General features: G+C 47.6%; 1 protein-coding gene across 2 annotated transcripts in view; it reads left to right on the top strand.

The window, feature by feature from the left end:
* The window catches only part of LOC126548301 (uncharacterized), a 244,681-nt gene that overhangs the window by 62,846 nt on the left and 160,736 nt on the right, over nucleotides 1-21,099 (top strand). For both annotated transcript variants that reach the window (XM_050196461.2, XM_050196454.3), the window contains exons 2-3: nucleotides 4,065-4,435; nucleotides 5,754-5,919. In XM_050196461.2, the coding sequence (XP_050052418.1) occupies nucleotides 4,191-4,435; nucleotides 5,754-5,919 (411 nt within the window). In that variant the 5' untranslated portion in view covers nucleotides 4,065-4,190. The remainder of the gene's footprint in view (nucleotides 1-4,064; nucleotides 4,436-5,753; nucleotides 5,920-21,099) is intronic.

Raw genomic sequence — 21,099 nt, 5'->3', positions numbered from 1 at the left:
GGTATATTTCGTTGTTTCTGGGCTGACATATAATTAACTTTGCGTTAGTCAGTTAAATAAACACAAGAAGACTGTCATAGTAAATAACAGTGATTGGCAACATAGCATGACTCACGCCTTTTCAGGGATAGCTGTTACCACAATGATTTAAATAGTACTTTCATTTATATTAGCTCAGAGTGTATATTCAAGTACAACCTTTGCCGAAGTTTTGTATAAATCAGGGGGACACGGGATCAGTGCATTTGCTGGGAGTTGTGAAGCAGTCAACTTGTACACTGAGGGTGTAGGCTTGTGCTGTTAGTGGTAAGTTTTCATACTCCAAACAGTGCAGAAGGCAAGACGAGTGAGCAGACGGCGCAGCGCAATAGTGACGTCTGTTCGCACTATTTTGGTCTTTGGGATTGTATTCGGTCTGTCAACACATAAAGCTTGCAAATAAACCAACAACGTCTATACAATGTCGAAAGAATCTTTCAAGTTTCTCGCATAGCATCGCGCTAACGTGTGTACTTCTCCGGCATCAAGTTCAGTTAACATGCACGAGAACTGCCCACTCCATACTGTCAACGCCGCCTTTACAGGTAGGGAACGCATGCTATACGACTCATGCTATTGTCTGGCGACGTCCGTCCATCGCTTGCGTTGTCCGTTAAGGGGTAATTAGTGCCCGTTAATTGGATTAACGCACTCATTCATTTCGTTCGCTCTCTCTCTTTCTCTCCACCGTCACGTGATTACTGATCTCTCTTCTGTTTTACGATCGTTCCTGACGTGGGAAAAGCCAACGCACCGGCACTCCATCAACGTGTGCGCCTTTGTCCAACCAATGCTGGCCGGGAGCGAAGGCAGAACAATGCCAGCACGTACGCTGGAAGATTAACCATAATGAAATCACCGGTCTTTCTATACCTTATATCCCGGCGAAAGGGGATTAGGAGATGAAAAGCTAATGGGGAGCTTCACAAAGACGCGGTGCCAAGCAGGCTTACGCTGTCCGAGAAGTGCACCGTCAGCGACGCGAGGGGTAATCGAGCAGATAGCGGAGAAGGCATTGTGTCTATCCCGACGTCCAGGTGGAGGGAGATGGAATAGGGACAGGATAAGCGGTGGCCTTCCGCGAAGTCTGAGCCGAGAGATTTTCGCGAAACGTCGGAATATAATAATGCGGCCCAGTCTCCTCTATTGTAACCTTGTCATTGTCGTAAAGCTAATCTTGAAAGGTCGGGAAGATATAGTTCATTAATCAGAATGGGTCTACGTAGAGTCTACAAACATTTCTCTGTTAATATCCTTAGGGCAACAATTCGTAAAAAGCGTAAGGTCACAAGTTGTCAAATTGCCTGAACAGCCTATAAAAGTCGTCTGTTCGTTTTCTATAGACAACAGCAGATAATAAGTGTATGATTAAACTATACGAATTTATAGAATTTGTCTACACTGTCTATAGCTAGATAGATTGTATAAAGTTTTTTTAAAGGCTACCTAAAAAGTTTGTAACGTCCTTGTTGGTTCTTGAGGTTTTCTACTAGTCGACAAGCCTCTCAATGCTTCCAATAACGCAGGCTCTCTACAAGGTTCAACATAACTCACCATTCTTCCGTTGTCGACCCTTCCCGTTCATTCGAGGCGGAAAGCTTTACGCGCCTAATACGAGCACATACCGGTTAAAAAACCGTGAAGCGAGGTGCGTCGACTCAGTGCATAAGAAAGGTTCTTGACCTTGCTTTGCAGGAGAGCAAAACTGTTCGGAATGTGAAGGGAAAAATAAGAGGATATCCTCTTATTTTTCCCTTCACATTCCGAACTCATATACTGATATATGAACTCAAATAGTTCATATGAACTATTTCTTTGAAATATAGCCCGCCCCTAGTGCGGAGAAATGAATTGATGTTGGGGCTCATTTCCGAGATACACGGCAGCTGCGGTGGTCCGACTTACTAGTCGTTTCACGATTCCGCCTCTGCCTGATTTAGGGGTTTTTATTTTACGAGGAAGAACAAAAGTGTACTTGTGTTCATCGGTTCGTTTCACGTGGAAATCTTCAGTAGGGTGTCTGAGGGCAAAAATTGAGAACGGCGTACGTGTTCCATGTGACTATGGTCTAAAACAGCAGGAGGTTGTAAATAACCATGATCGCCTCTCCATGCCGCTTTGAGGACTACTGGAGATTCATTTTAGAAGATGTGCTGGCACACCTCGGATGATAGGCAAGTGGATGCTGGTATAGGTCAACTTAAACCAGCACCAAAGTGATTTCCGACTTCTGCCTCGTTTTTTATCAAGTTTGCTCGGCTTTCCGCTTACCCTAAAAAGTTTAATGCGATGCTGTCTACGCGAAAAGAGGTTCACCAGGAACGACCAATTGTGATTCAGGTCAGAACATGCTTGCGCATTAAATGCTACGGACGAAGCATATTGTCACAGATGGAGAGACAAATAAAATGAAATAAATACATGAATCGCACTCATAATTTCCTCTATTCAGTGTCACAAAAATTGACTGCAGCCTGTAGCTCATCAGTGCACCTCTAACCTTGTTTCACATAGGGATGGTCGATTATTTTTTTTTATTTGGTTAATGACTAGTCATTCCTATAGTTGGCACTAGTGGCTTTTGAAAAGGGAAACAATGTATGTTATAAAATGACAGGGAGTGTAGAATTAAATAATATAGATGACACTAGTGAATCTCTGTGCACTACAGTTAAACGAGAAATGAGAAATACGGCAAAACTGAAAGGCGATGTGCAACCTAAATATACAAGAAATTTCAATCTTCACAGTGGGAGAGAAAATTACTGGTTTAGCATTTTAATCCAGATGCTCTACAGAGCGAAGGAATTTCAATTGGCTAGAACGTTTGGGTGAAACCGACACTTTCCTTCAATGGCCACACAAGCAGCATACGTGAACAGATGCTCGGACACTATAGATTTTATGGAATCGACATGAACTCCGTCGCTATGTCAAAATACATGCTTCAAACCGGCGGGCGGGCTGTGACACGTCTTTGGTGAACTGGGTGTGGCACGACGGTCAACGACTGGGTTCCTATAGTATGCCTTGAATTGCGAGGGCAATTCAAGCCCTCCAGCTTTGGGCGGCGTGGTGGCGTGTGCCATGGGGGAGAAAAACATCGCTTGGGACTCGGAAAAAACAGTCGACAGTCGCGCTACCACAGTCACACAGTCACTGCTCGTGCGCCACCGTTCCAGTGAAATTTCCAAAATTTTCGTACCACCCCTGTGGAACTCCTGAAAACTACTAATCGAACAGGTCTAATCGACTGACTCGACTAAATGAGATGTGGACAACTACGAAGAATGATCGATTTGCGGGATACATTTAATCGAATAATCGATTAATCACTCATCGGTATTACCTACCCTACTTTCACATGTCCTAAGTAAGTGGAATATTTTTGCATATAGGTTCTAGTTAGCTGGCGGATCCTATGAGGAGCAAGAATATGTCGTTCAACTTACTTAAGAACGCTTCTCTGGCACGATAATAAGAGTGAAACACACTAACAGTGGCGAGAAATTTCCCTAGGAAAGGGGATAAAAACAAGTCGCGCACCGCGGAGCTTCGCGTGCGACGCCTCTACCTCAGGGAAGCGCGTCGCCGGACTAGTTGGTACAAGTTCACGAGTACGAATAAGACGAGCACGAAGTAGCACAAAAACAGGAAAGACTACATGATCATTGCTCGATGTGGTCGCCTTCCTTCTTTTCTTGCTGTTTCCCGCTCGTCCCTTTGCATACATTGCTGCCTCTGAAGTACAGATGTGACAAATTGCGCTCACGATTTCTTCGTGTGTTTCTTCTCCTTGTCTTGTCCGTTTCCCGTCTCACGCACTAATTATCAGTCCCTAATAATGCATACATCCCCCTCTCACATCCTCCCTCCCGGGGGAAGGCTTAGGTCGCTCTCCCGCTTTTTAAATTAGTTGACGTTTTTCTCTCTGTTTCGGTACTCCACGATGGAGTGTGCGTAGTATCCATCGGTGAGGCAACACCGCGTGACCTCTCTCGCTTTTCTCCTCTCCGGTGCCGCAGACTCTCCACGGCTGGTGCCCGCCCTTGTTCGGAGGCACGCTCTCCCCGCCGCCTGTCTCGGAGGCCAGCGGGAGCGGCGCAAGGCATGGCCGCGACGGCAGCAGCGGGAGCCGGCCGCCCGCCGTCATGGGCCTGAGGTTCCGCCGGCTGCGCAGAATGTCCAGCGGCGAAGACGCGCTCACGCCGTCCTCCTCCTCCTCCGGCGCCCAGCCCCCGCAGCAGGCGCAGGGCTCGGCGCAGCCGCCCACCAACGGCAGCTCGGAAGAGGAGGAGGCCTGCGACGGCCTGGCGGAACTGTCCCGGCCCGTCAGGCCGCTGCCCATCAAAGATGGGTATCTGCACGTGCTGTCCGGAGACCAGCTGTGGTTCAGGTGCGGATTGAAAACGGACACGTTGTACGGGTGGGCCTGCGGGCGGCAACTATATTCACTGTGGTCTACTATAAAGCGAGGGTCTCCAGCACGCATGCCGCAATGCTTGCCCGCGTAGCCCCAGCGAATGTTTCCTTCTTACAGCGCTGTGCTTACAGGGGCTCAGCCTATGTCTCTATCTCCCCCTGCGCATGATGAACATGTCGCAGCGGTGCCCGCTGCTTATTGCTGGAAGCTTGGCCAGCTGCTTAGTGAAATGGTATGGAAGGAAAAATTAACACCGGTTGATTAGGTTAGATCTAGCTGGGACTTCAAGTGGAGAGATGGGGGGAACGTACTTCTACGCTACTGTATTTAACTCCTACGCGGGTTAAAGTGCGGCGTCCAAAAAAAAAAAATTACTGTGAAAAGAAAAAGTCGCAATTTCGCCCAAAAAGCGAAGCATCGATTGCGACAGCAAATTAGTGAACAGCTAGCTATAATAAGCGATGATAGTAGTTTTATCAGCGTTGTAAACTTGTAAACGTTAGCATACTAACTAAATTAACAAGCGCGGTGTCACGCGCGCACAAGGAAACATGAACAAATCTCACTCGATGACCGGAGAAACTCGTTGTCAGAACGCTGGAGCGAGGAATCGCGGCAGCAGCAGCGAGCGAATCGTGATGCGTCTCGCATCAGCGCGAACTAAGCCACGAGAACACAGCCAGCGGCAGAAATCCGTCCCCTTCGCATATGGCTTCTGAGATGCAGCTACCCTGGCTGACGCGCGCGGACGCCCGGGCCGCGTGTAGTAGAACGCGCCCCTTCCCTTTCACAGGATCCCTCCCGGATCCTTGCGCGCGACGGAAGACGGCGTACTTCCTCTCCGCTTTCCACGCTTGCATGCGCGAGATTGACCAGGAATCGCCGGCTCACTCTCGCCCGCTTTCACTCGCACATACGTCACACGTTGCGCGACGACGATTTTATCAACCTTCGACTTTATACGGGACCTCACGGCGACGGTAGAAATGGCCCTGGAGTGTCCATATAGGCTAGCGCAATAAAAACGAGAAAAGAATACACCGCCACTGAATGAACCAAAAATGTAACGCAAGTGGACAAAGGCGATATACCTTGCGCAGACACAGTCAACTCGGGTGCCTTGTCGCTTTCCGAAATGCTTCCTTGACAACGCTCCAGGGGGAGCTACGCAAAAACTGATAAGAGGCGATGGCTGACGTGAGTTTGAAACCGCTGGTTAATATCAAAGCGTGGGATCAGTACTCGGTTGCATAACTTAATTGGGAATAACACGAATACTGTCCTTTCACAGGCTGTATGTCGCGCTTCACGCGGAGAAGCTGGACGCGTACTACGAGGTCTCGGACAAGGCCCCCGTGATCTCCGTGAGCCTGGCCGGCTGCGAAGTGGTCACGCCGGACAAGGTCACCGGCTCGGCGCCCGGAGAGGTCTGCTTTCCAATCCAGCTCGTCAAGAAGGTGAGTGAGAGACGAATTTCGCACCCATACTTGCGTCGTTATATCGATAGACGAATAAAAGTCGCCGTCGAGAGCGGCCTGCTGAAGACGATGGCCCTTACGACGATACGTGGCGGTAACGGTGGGACTTCTGTGGCAGTTCGTATTTGTCTGTGCATGAAATCAGTCTCCACATGAATACACAGGAGTTGATTCTTACATCTACAATTAAACTACTGTCGCAAAGTGCGGTACACTAAAGACGATAACACTTATTGCCATAGCTGTCAACAGAGACGGTAATTGCCGAGTGCGCTGCAGATTTGCGAAGCGCATGAAACCAGCCTGGGTACAAAGATACAACGTTCTATCACTGCACCGGCGCACATGTGTGCGCTGTACAGTACTGACGACAACAACGTTAACGATTATAACGATAGACAGCTAAATGAATGCTATTCATCTTCAATTGTTCCGAAGGTGTAAAGTCTCATAATATAGACTTTATGTCATAAGGTCTATAAAGTCATCAAGTCTATACAATAGAGGCATTTCATCGTGACATTGCCAGACAGATAAGAGCTGAGTGACGCAGCGCTTCATCGACAAGAATACCACATACATAGCCATGCAAATCCATGATATGGACATGAAGCACGCCGCAGTTGGGGACTGCGGATTAATTTTGACGAGCTGGGGTTCTTTAACGCGCGACAAATGCACTGTACGTGGGCGTACTTGCATTTCGCCCCCACTGAAACGCGGTCGCGCCGGCCGGGATTCGATCCCACGCCTTCGGGCTTAGCAGCGCGACGCCAAAGCCACGACGTGTTTCCACGTGTATCGTTAAATGGGTAGATGGTAAGACCTTGGGTTGTAGGACACACAATTGCTCGTCGCATTGCATGGACTATATATAGTCAATCTGTAGAATGATAAATCGACTTAGTATATACGACGTACGAAGCCAAATTACAGCCAGAAAGGCTGTGCCGTAACGTCGACTTCGTCGTGCGCATTGTTCCAGAGGCACGCGTTCACAGCCCAAGGAATTACCCTAAGCTTCTCTCTCCGTCGCCTTTCTTCTCTCGAACAATATCCCTCGGAACGGTAATCCAATGCCGCGCATTTTCAAACTTCGGGGAGTGCAATTCGAAGCGGGCAATTTCGTCGCGATGTATGCAGAGCGGACAGGGCTGGTACAGCGACAATACATAGAACACGACACAGGCGCACCCCGCTTCACCTCGGCGTTTTACTTTGTGCCTTTGATTTCTTGCGAATCTTAGAAAAAGTTCCCCAATTGCCCTTTGCTTGAACAAAGTGGCTGCTAGGCACACAATTCCATGCAGTGCCTTCGTACGCTATAGACTGCCAGCTTGTTCAGTGACAGAATAGGACGTCGATACAATAGAATCTTGTATCCTTTCTTTCTTCTGAGACCCATATACTCCTCTTCTTTCCTCTTCTGTCGGTTACGGCGGCAGCACATTGCATAAAATCAATTTGTCCGTCTCGCTCCTGGTCGAAAAACAGCGAGAGATAAAAAAAAAGGAACACACCACTGCACTACTGCACTCGGGGTGAGTACGCCATTATTCGATGCAGCGCTGTTGACAGCGCTGACGTGTCACGCGACGTCGCGATACACGCTCGATTTCGAGTTCCCTCGTGAATACCTGAAGCCTACGCACACCGCATGCCTCCGTTCAAACCGAAGTCAACGCTCGTAAATCCAGGGCGGTCACAGTGGCTCCTGTTTGTCTCGCCGTCGATGTGTCCGCCTTTATAGTTGTTCCTGACTCACCCCATATGACGTTCTGCGGAGCTAGAACCTCCACTGTATTATTCATCGATAGTCCGAACCGCCACATTGCCTTCTTGAAGAGGCACAGAGTAACAGCAGTTACCGAGAAGGGGACAACGGAGTCCAAATGAGGACTCATCCAGAGTATTTCATATTTATTCGTTCGGTCACGTAACTAGGGTGGCTGTAGGTCACGTGACGGAGTATACTGCAGTGGCGAATGCTTAGCGCCATCATTGACTTCAGGCCTGCTAAGTCTTGCGTCTTTTGAAATCGGCATTAGTTAGTCTGTACTTGCTTGCTTTTTTTTTTTCAAGTATGCTGCGCTAAGCAAGAGGGTACAGCTGTGTAAGGTCATGAGTATTACGCCGGTTATTACACAGACTGGCTAAGCTATCAAGCAATGTGTTGGGTGAGTCGCGGCCATATTCCTTCTTGCGTGCGGGCGGTGCCGCACCGTCTTGCAATCGGCTCGCATACCGCTGCACGGTATTACGCTCGTTAGAACGAAGCACAGTCTTTGTAATTATCGGCGCGCGGAAAAGAAAGAAAAAGGACAGAAAATGACGAGTCGGAAGGTCCTGTAACGACATCGTCGCTGGCCCGTCACGGCCGCTTCGCGAAAGAAGGAATTAAAGATAACTTGTCCCCGCTGTAGGCGGGGAAGGAGTTGAGAGACCTGGACCGATCAAGTTGCCACCCTGACATCGCGTGTTCTCAATCGACACTGAAAGCCTTATCCCATTGTCGTCCGGAATTGCTGAACGCAGGTTAAATAACGTCGAAATGTTTTTTTTTTTTTTTTTTGTCTTCGCGCTTGCTTTATAATCATCGACCGCGCGAGCAAATGGGAGAGTCGCCGACGTTCGCTGTCGCCTGATTGCTTGTTCAAACCTATATGCAATACTTGCCGGGACTCTTTCCGCGTTTCTCTTTGTTTCTGTCGATAATTGCTGACGTTCAGATTTCGCGCGACGCAATTAACGGCTTCGTTTTTTCTCCTTTATATTTCCGTACAAGTCCGATACGTCGACTTGTTTCGCGACGGGACATATTGTACTCTCGTTCACTTGAGTGCTCGCTTCATATAGCCTTTTGTGCTTCCGCGCGCGCGCGCGCGCGCGCGCGTGTGTGTGTGTGTGTGTGTGTGTGTGTGTGTGTGTGTGTGTGTGTGTGTGTGTGTGTGTGTGTGTGTGTGTGTGTGTGTGTGTGTGTGTGTGTGTGTGTGTGTGTGTGTGTGTGTGTGTGTGTGTGTGTGTGTGTGTGTGTGTGTGTGTGTGTGTGTGTGTGTGTGTGTGTGTGTGTGTGTGTGTGTGTGTGTGTGTGTGTGTGTGTGTGTGTGTGTGTGTGTGTGTGTGTGTGTGTGTGTGTGTGTGTGTGTGTGTGTGTGTGTGTGTGTGTGTGTGTGTGTGTGTGTGTGTGTGTGTGTGTGTGTGTGTGTGTGTGTGTGTGTGTGTGTGTGTGTGTGTGTGTGTGTGTGTGTGTGTGTGTGTGTGTGTGTGCGTGCGCGTGCGTGTGTGTGCGTTACCGCTGGGAGCGGAGTCGCCATACATGAGGAAACCAATTCCTCAGACCATCTAACCACCACACTTGTTCTGCTAGGCGACTTTTTCTAAAATGCTAATGGCGTGATAATGGCATTTCCTCTCCCTTTGTGGCCTCAATTACTTTGTAAAGTGCCAATTGACTACGTGGCCAAAGGAAACTGCCAACGCACGCCGTTTGCGCTGCGGCACCTGTCTTCAATGCGACTTGCCAAATGTCCACACTGTTAGACCAGCTGGAAACAGGAGTTCCCCCCTGCCTGTGCCTAGCTTTCCTTTTCTTTTTGTACTATAGATAACAAAATGTCTGATTTTTCGCACTGAGCTCTATGCCGCTTCCCTCGTACCACGTACAGAAACGCTGCTGCAAACAATAGACCAACGTGAAATGTTTAACCCGACTGGACTTCTCAGCATTGCTAAGGCAGATCAAGTAAAAGTTCCTCCGTTGCATCATTTTTGCATGTTGACATGCAAAGGTGACATGCTTCATTTGCGTGGCTCGAGCAAACGTCTAACCTGCTACTTCATCTCTTTCACTTGTTTACTTGCGTTTCTCGTGGCTTCGTAGTCGTTTCCTTCTGCACATTTGATAGCGAGAACAGCCTATCCGGGCTGAGTCCTCGAGGCTCAGTTACTAAGGCTAAGCCTAACTTGTCCCATTCATTTGCATCAAGCTAAGTATTCCTTTCGTCAGCGGCTTCACCTGTTTTAAGCCTACAGCGCGGTCAATACAAACACTGAACGTGGAACCAGTTAGCTACACTCGAGTTCTTCGATAACATTTAAAAAAAATTCACCGACGATTACGATAGTCCCTAATGCTAAATTTGAGCGGAGCTGTTTATGTGTTTTGAATTCGCGATGTAGTGAGGCAAATCATTTGAATCTCAACGGCAGGATCCTCTCGCCGGCGACGCTGAGCCTCTGCTTGGGCAGCTCGTTTAGCAGCACACTGGAAAAAAATCTACACCCTTAAAAAGGGTGTAAATGTGTCTATAACTCACACCCTTAGGGTGTAATCTATATAACGGACATCATAAGGGTGTGAGTTATAGACAAATTTACACCCTTTTTCACTTTTTAGGGTGTAAATTATTTTACACTGCAGCGGGAGGCACCGGTTACGTCGCTCAATGTTCAGAAAAAAAAAGCGGGAACACGCGAACGCTGGGTTCGCACGGAGCGCATTCTCTAGCGGTGGCGGCGCAGGCGAAGTAGCGCATGCGCACTGGCTTCGAAGCCCACGCCAGCGCTTTGTTTCCATATGTGGTATCGGTGGACGCATCACCACATGCCTCAGTAACGACGGCATCGGCGAATGAGTGAAGGCGCACGCTTCTGTGGTTCCATCTCGTAGAGAATTGCCGCCGTAGAGCAGGTCTCGTGCCGCACTCCACTTTTCTCTTCACCCCTTCACCATACCCTCCTCGCCACTTTCCTCCTCGCGCTCTCACCGCTGTCGCCCTCTTTCATCGTCTGCTGCGCTCCGCGTTCCTTCTGCTCGTTACGCCGACGCAATAACGGGTGCCTGAGAGCTGTGATCTAAAAATGTTATATGAAGTGACTCTGGCTATACGTAATAGGAACTGTGCAGCATATTAAGGCTGTCTTGTATGCCTGCCTTTCGAGTTGCCTTGAGCCTAGAACACAATAACGCACCTCATTTTATATATATATATATATATATATATATATATATATATATATATATATATATATATATATATATATATATAATACGTTCAGTTCACTCTTCAAAACCCAGTCTTTTCGCTCGCATGGAGCATTTCAGCCTGAAGATTCCGCGGACCATCTCGCCTTTCTTTCATCTTTCTTTCTTTCTTTCTTCCTTTCCATGGCTGGAGGCAATTTGCGAGCGGGCGTTCCATTGTTCCACATGCGACGCCAAAAGCAGCGAGGCGCCTCGCGAAGACGCGCCCCGAACTTGTACGGCCTTCCCGTTTCGTTAAGCACTGCTTCTCAACTCTTTTATTAGCCTTTCTTATTGTTCACCTATGGGAAGCCCGGGCGTTGAGAGCTTCTGCACGTCTGCAAGAAGGGAACAGTTCGCTCTAGGCCAGAAGCTAGACTAAGTATATGCTTAAGGAAAAAAGGAAGAAAAGAAAGCAGGACGCCCTATTTCTTGAGCAGAACGAGAGGCCTGGCGAGAATATCTATTGTTCGTAGAATCGAAAAATACATTACCGCTATTCCATATATATACATATATATATATATATATATATATATATATATATATATATATATATATATATATATATATATATATATATATATATATATATATGTATTCTTACCGTTCGCCGTCGCTCCATTCTCTGCCTTGCTCACAATTTCGCGCGCCTATATGTACGCAAATTGAGTAGAACCATGTTCTTGAATGATGTCTTTCTCGCTTTCCTTTTGTCTGTCTTTCTGTGCATCTCACCCTTGGTCTCCTTTAATCTTGCTGTTGCCGGGCGAGATTTTGACGTACCTTCAGCATACGGGGAAGGCACGTAAAAATAAAAAAAGCTATACGTGCAAGACCCAGAATCCCCATGAGCCTTTGCGTCACCCAGCCACTTGAAAGCATTTATAAGCCGCTCACATGCAAGCCGCTCGACGAAAAGAGGCACTTAAATGTTGTCGTAAATCATCAGCGTGGTCCAAGAAAAGTATGAGTCATCGATGAAAAAAACAGATGGCACCAACGCACCCCATGTCCACGGCAACATGGAATCGCGTAAAAATAAAAAAGATGAAAAAAGAAAGAAAGAAAGAAAGAAAGAGGAAAGGCAATACCTGCCTACATGCTTAAATATATAGAGCCCCTGTCTCGGACACCTTGACATGCCAACCACATGAAGCGCATCTGTGGCGTATTGTCGGCGTTCTAACGCCTGGCGTCGGCGCGTCCATGTCTCGCCGCGTGATAACCACGCCATTTTTATTGCCCCAATACTTATACCGCGAGGCTTGCGTTTCACTGTGTAGTTACACAAAAAGGATGGTACAAATAACGGCCCCCATCATGGCTGCAGAGCGGTGTAAAACAGAGGTCGCGACGCCGCGCCCCTCCCAAATACTTCTGAATTTAGGAACACGGCGGGGTATTGAGTCGGCCTATCGTTTGTAAGAGCCGACTGCCGATTTCCCGTCGGCCCCTTAAGTTATCTTGTTCGCCACCACGGTTTTCACGAGCCACACGTTACGTATCACCGCATCTGAAAAATAAATCTCAATTTCTCGTGTTATAAAAATCAAAGTGATTTATTACTAACGGGGCTTCGTAGCGCTATAGGGCTAAAATGGCCAAAGCGTGCCGAAATCAAAGTAAAATAAGGGCATTTTAACCTTTCTTTGGCTATTCCTCTGGGTTTGGCCTTTGACGTGTTTCCCTCCCCGGATGTATAAACAATTTGGGCTATTGGGTATGTGCTGCCTTTTGTCTTGCCGAGTAGACACCTTGCGAAGAAACGTTAGTACCTGTTTCTTAGGCATATGAGGCGATCCCGAAGGCGGTGGAAATTTCACACTGCGTCTCAAAGCGCTAGCTGCCCCCAGAGAACAAGGGAACATTGGTGCTCCATTGCTTTCATTTAGGCAAATTATCGCCGTGTTCGACGTGACGTGCGCGCCATCAGTATAAATGATAGATCGATAGAGTACCCTGATTAGGCACGCCCCCCCCCCCCCCCCATCAGTCGCGTATTTATTTTATCTAAGACACTCCAGACGGGGCGAGACAAATACGTGCCTAGCGAAAGGTCTAAGCTAAGAGGCAAATATTGTTTCGCAGGACAGATGCAACCGTAAGAATCGACAAAAGGAACACAGCTTAGAAGGGTAAGCGATGCCCCGATATATTTCGAGATGTGGAGTAGAGTACAGTAATAAAATGTTAGAAGATGCTGGTCTACACAATGTACGCCGAGCCATTAACAGGTGAGAGGACACACGAGGCCCCACTGTGCCCTGACGATGCACGGTCACCCCGGTGTGAATTACACGCACACGAAATAACACGGGCATCAGAGGCGCAAACGACTCGTTAATAAAGGCCCTAGAGAACCGCCCCCGTGGCGTGATGGTCTGATGCGAGCGCGAGCTCACTCAATACTACACGAATCTCCTGTCACAGAATTTCGTATAGTTACTAGAGGGACCTGTGGCCCTAGTATCCACGGGTGCCCCAAGCAAGGCAGCTTAGCCGCCATGGCGATGACGGGTAGTCATGGATTTGCCGTAGCTTTGTCCTGGCTTTATACGGCTTCGTGACTTTGCATAGTGAACATTTTTAAAACGATACTGTGTTGCAAGTAATTGAGTAAACATTATTAAAATTTGCCCGACGGCAGGTTTCTAGCACGGAAGCCCGATATCGAAATCATGACGCCACGGACGCGAGGAAAAGCGGAACCACCGCGTTACCAGCGATTATGCGTGCTAGCAGAGTCCTATTATTGCGAAATCATCATATGGCTCGTAAAGCGGAAAATCTGGCGGCGTGGCCGGAGATGATACGAAAAGTCACGTGGTCATAGAGACGCCCTCGTTCCACTGCTCGCGCGTTCGTCGTCGTCTATATATAGCGCCACCCACCGCGGAGCCTCCAGTCATTGCAACGATTTCGGCGACTTCTGTCGTGCACTCCGACGTACGAACCTTCGACTCCCCCTTCTCAGTCATTAGCTGCGCCCGGCTCCTTTGGACGTCCCCGCAAGCACGCGAACGAAGCCGAGGCATGTGATGCGAGAAATGATACAAGAATAGCGACGCGGGTGAGTTGCTTTAAGTCCGTTGTGTGTACATTTCTGCAGTGCGAAGCATTGAAGTGCAAACAGGGAAATATATGACGAAAGAAGAAGGATTGCGAGAGGACAAACACGAGCGCTGAACGGAAAGGCCCTGCGCACTAGAAATGCACTGAATAAGAAAAGCGCTCGTGTTTGTCCTCTTGCAATCCTCCTTCCTTCGTCCGTTTGTTGCCTTCCCGCACTTCAGTGCACCTTGCTGCAGAAATGATACAAGGCAACGTGAAAACAGTGCCATTACGCTTTGTAAAACGAGTCTTCATTGGGAAGACGGCGCTATGCTTTCGCGCTCATATACGTAGGGATATCTAAGTGCCATAGACTTTTCTTGCGTCTGGGCCTTTTGGTTGAGACCAACATTTGGCGGCGTATCAAGCAGCTCGGCGGTCATGATCCCGCGGTATCAACCTCCCGTCAGCGTCTCATCAGCGATGGCTCCGACGTCCACGGGCATGCCGGGATCCCGGCTGCTGCTATAATGTGCTAATCTATCATCGTCATCATCGTCAGCCTAGTTATGCCCACTGCAGGGCAAAGGTCTCTCCCATACGTTTCCAACTACCCCGGTCATGTACTAATTGTGACCATGTTGTCCCTGCGAACTTCTTCATCTCATCCGCCCACCTAACTTTCTGCCGTCCCCTGCTACGCTTCCCTTCCCTTGAAATCCAGTCCGTAACCCTTAACGACTATCGGTTATCTTCCCTCCTCATTACATGTCCTGCCCATGCCCATTTCTTTTTCTTGATTTCAACTAAGCTGTCATTAATTCACGTTTGTTCCCTCACCCAATCTGCTCTTTTCTTATCCCTTAACGTTACACCTATCATTCTTCTCTCCATGGCTCGTTGCGTCGTCCTCAATTTAAGTAGAACCCTTTTCGTAAGCATCCAAGTTTCTGCCCCGTACGTAAGTACTGGTACGACACACCTGTTATACACTTTTCTCTTGAGGGATAATGGCAACCTGTTGTTCATGATATGAGAATGCCTGCCAAACGCACCCCAGCCCATTCTTATTCTTCTGATTATTTCAGTCTCATGATCCGGATCTGCGGTCACTACCTGTCCTAAGTAGATGCTTCCACTTCCAGTGCCTCGCTACCTATCGTAAACTGCTGTTGTCTTCCAAGACTGTTAAACATTACTTTAGTTTTCTGCAGGTTAATTTTTAGACCCACCCTTCTGCTTTGCCTCTCGAGGTCAGTGAGCATGCATTGCAATTGGTCCCCTGAGTTACTAAGCAAGGCAATATCATCAGCAAATCGCATGTTACTAAGGTATTCTCCATTAACTTTTATCCCCAATTCTTCCCAATCCAGGTCTCTGAATACCTCCTGTAAACACGCTGTGAGTGCTAATCTATAGTCGGTGGCAACCTAAGAATTACAAGGTTATATGAACACTGCCCAACTAAAACGAATTTGCATAAGTGAGCCAGCCAATTATATTTGCTTATCTACTTGACATCAAGCGTGTTTGCGTGTTTGAAACTGCGTTGTTCCTAAAGATCGGCCTTTGTGTCACTTGTTTAAAGAGGAAGCCTGAACGTCCAGGCACATTTTATAGGTGTTCCTGATGTCACTGCTCAGCCAGAGGTAACACTATAGCTTGAAAAAATTAGCTTCTGTTTTCTAATTAGCGCAGCATTTACTTTCCCCGACCAAAGTAATTGAGCTGTGGGCGAGCTCCAGCTGGTTCAGCTCTCCTTCCGAGGGGAAGAGCAGGCGCACTGCGTTTTTTGTTGGCGGAGCTTCTTTGCAATGCTTAGCATGTCACCGACGTAGGGGGCCTCAGCTCCCTCAGCCCATCATCGCCGGCCCTTCCGAGGCACCTGCGAGGATGGCGTCGAGACCTTTATCCGCGACAGCACACAAGCAGCACTGTTTTATATCTCAAGCTTCGCAGAACTGGTTGATCGCAGCCGCAGAGAAGGAGGGTGGTGAGGGAAGGTCAGCAGGGAGGCGACACTTGCGGCTGGGATTTTCGTCGCATGCCACCGAAATCGCACTTCTGGCTAGACGAAAATTCCATGCTTCACGGCTTTAAAAAAGTGTGTGATATTGTAAATCAGGACCTCGAACATCGTGTTTTCGCTCGTTAAATATTCGCGTTGTCAAATAGAGCTTAAAAGGCTTTGGGTGCCGGTGGAGCACTTGGCGAAAGCTGTGTTGCTGTTCTACTTGACGAGATGGCGAAACAAATATTTGTAAAAACTCACTTATGTTGCCAAGACGATTGTGGTGGTTATGTGCAATAACATGTAGCGTTATGCGTCAAGATTATGGCTCCAAGAAGTTGTGGTACGCAGCGTGTCTGTCCTGCTAAACACAGTCCTGCATGATTGAAAATGCATGAATAAAAAAATATGCATAAGACGTCGGGAGAAATGATGAGTATACACGTTGTAAACAAGATGCAATAAAATTCTGCTTTGAAACTGCGCGCCATGCTTCAACCTTGTACATGGGACCACTCTCACAGGGAGTGAGCCCAGGGGTTCCAGTGGACTGCTCTAACATGTAATAGCAATCCTCGGTTATTAATGCAAAGGCATTAAATGTCCCACGAGGCAGGAAAGCCGGCGTTGTAGGCAATTAGTGGTACGAAAAACAATCACCACGTCATGTGATGTCATCAGCGTCTTGTATGACGAGAGTACTAATGCATAATATAGTAAATGGCATAACAACGTTACTTAGTAGTAATTATGGGTAACTAAACTGAATTAAAGTAAATTAAGGTTAATTACAGTTAGGCAAAGTGAATTAGAACAAATTGGACTAAGGCGACTTAAAGTGGAATAAAGTGAATTAGGGTGAAGTCAGGTAGATTAAAGGGGATTAACGTGGATTAAAGTGTATTAGGGTGTTATAATGTGGAATAAGGTTAGTACAAACTATGGCTAGGAGGACTAAACTCTATTAAGGTTGGTACAAATTAGAGCAACATGTATTAAGGTGGATTTAGGTAGAGTTGCGAATGACATGTGAGAATGTATGACGTCACGTAGCATGGCCACGTGATAACTGGAAGTGAAATTGATTCCGATACGCTCATGTACGACGTAACTTCACGCGTCACGTGAGGACACGTGACAGGTCACAATGATTTCGCATTCAAATCACGTAATGATACTGAAGTGACTCGATTTTTGTATTAGTGACTCGCTGTGGTTGCGGTTCTCGCATCATCTGCATCTTTTCGGGCGGCACCATTCTGCGGCTGCCCTTCTTCTTGGTCTGCGATCTCTTTTGAGCCACGTGAAATTACCGGGGAGACTTTCCTCAGCACGGTTCATAAAGCTCACGTGACAACGCATTACGATTCCGCCATGCGAACGTGCTCATTTCACGCCGCTCGGAATGCACTGTGCCATTAAGAGGAAGCTTTAGCTCAGACTCAACTTTGATGCCGCCTATTCAAATAAAAGTAAAACGCAGAACTGCTTTGCTGAAACAACCCAAGGGCTGATTATAACGAAATTTGCTCCATTTGAGAGAGGAACATAAATTCTGGTGACTGTAGCAAGCGGTACTTGGTTTAGAGCCTGATTTTTTTTTCGCCTTCTGCATTAAGAAAGAGAATGGATTGCTTTGTAGTTTAGTTCAATTTAATCCCATATGAAGCGTAACAAACGAAGCCACAAGAACGTCTCAAGCCACAAGCATGAAGATCAGACAAATTCATGTACTACCCATTCATTCCCATGATGGCTGAACGATCGAAGCACCACAATTCCTTCTAGTAATTGTAAGAAAGGTTTTTTTTCTGCTACAGTATGCGCACACGTGATGGCTTGTGCCAGCGGCGAGATGTCTGTAACAGCGGCTATATAACGGACTCGTTCGCACGCGTTCTCGTCACGGGAAATGAGTTTTCAGCCCGAGAAAAGGCGCCAAGAACGGTAGCCGCCGCAGTAGCAGCCAGCAGCAGTAGCTGCACCTTCAAGGAAGATTTTTATATGCAACGGGCGCGGGGAAGATAAGGGGGGGGGGGGGGGGAAGAGAGTCATGGACGGGGACATTATGCGTGGCTGGTTCTGTTTCGCTACGGGCCGCCAACGCGTACCGCTTCCCTTGCTCAGCTCCCTGTGAGCGCCGCGTTATATACGTGCAAGGGTGAAAGCGCGTTCACCGCTCGCTCGAGGGCTCGTTGCCTGGAGAGCTGCCTTAACTGCAAGGCACGCACGACGCGCTCCCCGTCGCCTGCTAAGAGCCACTTCACTGTCTCCGCTTCGTGCTCATCTACTCACTTGTTTGTTCGTTTGTTTGTTTGTTTTCCCCCTGCGAACTTTAAATTTTCTTCTTATTTTTCGTATTTTTCCTCGTCCTCTTTCTTCCTTTATTTATTTATTTATTAACTCTTGTGTTTTTCTTCCTACTTCGTCACCTCCTCCTTGTTCCATTATTTTTTCTTTCTTCTTCTGCTACTACTGCCCCCCAGTTATCCCCACACAATAGTGTGGGGATAACATTACTTTACTTTTACTTACTTTACTTTACTTTACTTTTGCTTTTGCTTTACCACTTTACTTTTGTTTAACGCAGAAAGAAGCGCTGAAATGAAAGTGAGCATCTTCCGTTTAGGTACAGGCAGGGGAGCTAGGGCCCTCGGCGAAAGTAATTGCGGTTGGAGGGAGAACGCTTTGCCTCCGTTTTTGTTGTCCGACGGTTCTCGCGGTGTGCCCCGACTTTGATAACAACGCATATAAATATACGAGAGCGCGTATATTAATCGCAGCCGGCAAAAAACAAAAAAACAAAAAAAATGCGAAGCGCGTTATTTCGCCTCTTCCGCCGTTCTCGGTGAACTCGGCTCAGAGAACGCCGAGAAAACAAGGCGGTCTGATGTATTGCAGTGAAACCCGTTCGGTGTCTTGCGGAGCTGAGTCTCCAGAAGAAAGTGAGCCTCTAATAGGAGTGAGTCTCCAGAAAAAAAAAAAATGTTTTGTTGGGTGATATAAATAATAAAGAGGGAAATGTCCGATCCTGTTCGTAATATCGTTCACCTCCAAGGCATCTTGCGGATAATAAGTTCGGGATAACTGGGCGTTCTGCCATCGACGGCAGCCATGCCGCGCTTACTGATAGCGTGAACGAAACAGACTGGACGCGAGAAAAGGACGACACCTAGCGAGTGCTGTGTTGCTCATATATAACACGTCATGTGTGGGGCTTGTACTACACAGCCCGGCTCCGCTTCCGCGCTTCCTTTAATTGGAGAGCGACACATACTCATTGACCAAAGTTGGTCTGACAGTTGCTTTCGAGCCCGGTTCCACCAGCCCAACAGCCCTATGTTCTACCCATTAGACCATGCGCTAGCCTGTGAGCTAAGTTGGAATGAAAGAAGCTACATGCGGGCATATTTAGGTAGATAACGAAAAGGGGCATATCATATCTTAAGAATGTTAATCACATTAAAAAAAAGAGAACGTCAAATGTCACGTCTCCTTGGTGCGTTGCAGTCATATATCAGGTGGTACGCTGATTCAAAGGGAAGTTTTCTTGAAATTTCTTTCCAGAACGCCCGAACGTCATATCTTTACAACTCATATAGCAATACTCTATCCTGTCAGGTATATCGCGAACGAGACTAGTAAAAAAGAATCAGAAACACTTTATTTTTTTAAGCTGCCAAGTTTGAGCAGGTAATGTCCAGCTTTGACTCAGTTGGTAATTCATGCGGGCATGCGGGGTTTTACGCGCCAGACTCCCAGAGCGATGGCCTCTGTGCATCATTTCGGAGGTGACAACAGGCAGTATTCTAACGGGCGAGGACGTGTTCACAGGAGAACAACAAGGAAAACAACGGCAAAAGCACCAACAACCACAACAACAACAACTACTACTACTACTACTAACTAATACTACTACTATTACTAACTACTTCTGCTACTACTACTACTACTACTACTACTACTACTACTACTACTACTACTACTACTACTACTACTACTACTACTACTACTACTACTACAATGGTTCTTGAGAACATCGACGGTGTTCGCTGCGAAAGACCCTGCTGCTAACGCGAAAAAGTCAGTTCAGAGTCACTGGACTCGCTGAAGCCCGCTTAACTTTTTTATTGCATTTGCCACCCTTGTAACTCACTGCCGCAAAGAGCGTCGGGCCACAACCGTGTTCAATATGGGATTGACTACGGGTTGCTTACTTTCTACTGTCGAGTACACAGTTCGCGGGGACGGCGTCCTGGGCGGTCTATTTAAACTTTCATTCGATGCGAGCTACCTGCGCTTTACGGCCAAGCTCAAGTCGTTCAAAACGCCTGTCTGCGATCGATGCGCGTGTTTGGAGCCCACCGCAGATGCGCGGGACATTAAAGGTAAATCTCCTGACGCGGAGGATTTTGAAGCCACTTTCTTAAGGCATTAAGCTTTACACGCCGCTGTACGACGTGCTGCAGCATTATTTCCTTCTCACCTCATTAGACTGGCTTAGAAGCACCCTGCCCGTAAAACACGGAACTACGGGCTTCGCGTCAGGCTTCTTGCAAACGCTCGAAGCCGGCGATGGGGGAATGTGGTAGCGACTTAGTATGAAGCGAGACGAACAGGGGCCAGAGCTGTGTTCCGTGCTATACTTCAAGCTTCAGAGGTATAACGAAAAAGGGTGCCATTGCAAAAACGAGCGCAGAACATCGGACCATCGGAGACTCCGAGATTACGGCGGCGCGGTAAGATGCGCCGACCCTGCCTCGGAGGCTGTTGGGTTATCCATGGTTCCGGCGCCACCATTTTCGTTTAAAGTTTATATATGAGCGGCTTCAATGCAGCAGAAAGCTTTTGGTGCATTAGTAATGGTTTCGGAAAGGGAATGCACGACCAAAACAAGATAGCGCAAATACGATACCGTTGAGAGACATGCGGCGAACTTCAATGAGAATCTAAACGCAATTCAGAGGTAACAGAGGGAAGACTAGTGGAACCTCCCTAAAGTGACACTTCTTATCATGTGTATGCGTAAATGAAAATTTTTCGCGCCAACTACGAGAGATGTAACATGTAG

The sequence above is a fragment of the Dermacentor andersoni genome, chromosome 3, assembly GCF_023375885.2.
Source record: "Dermacentor andersoni chromosome 3, qqDerAnde1_hic_scaffold, whole genome shotgun sequence".
NCBI classification, from domain to species: domain Eukaryota; kingdom Metazoa; phylum Arthropoda; class Arachnida; order Ixodida; family Ixodidae; genus Dermacentor; species Dermacentor andersoni.
The sequence above is the reverse complement of the archived record's forward strand: the minus strand, read 5'-3'. Positions and strand labels throughout refer to the sequence as shown.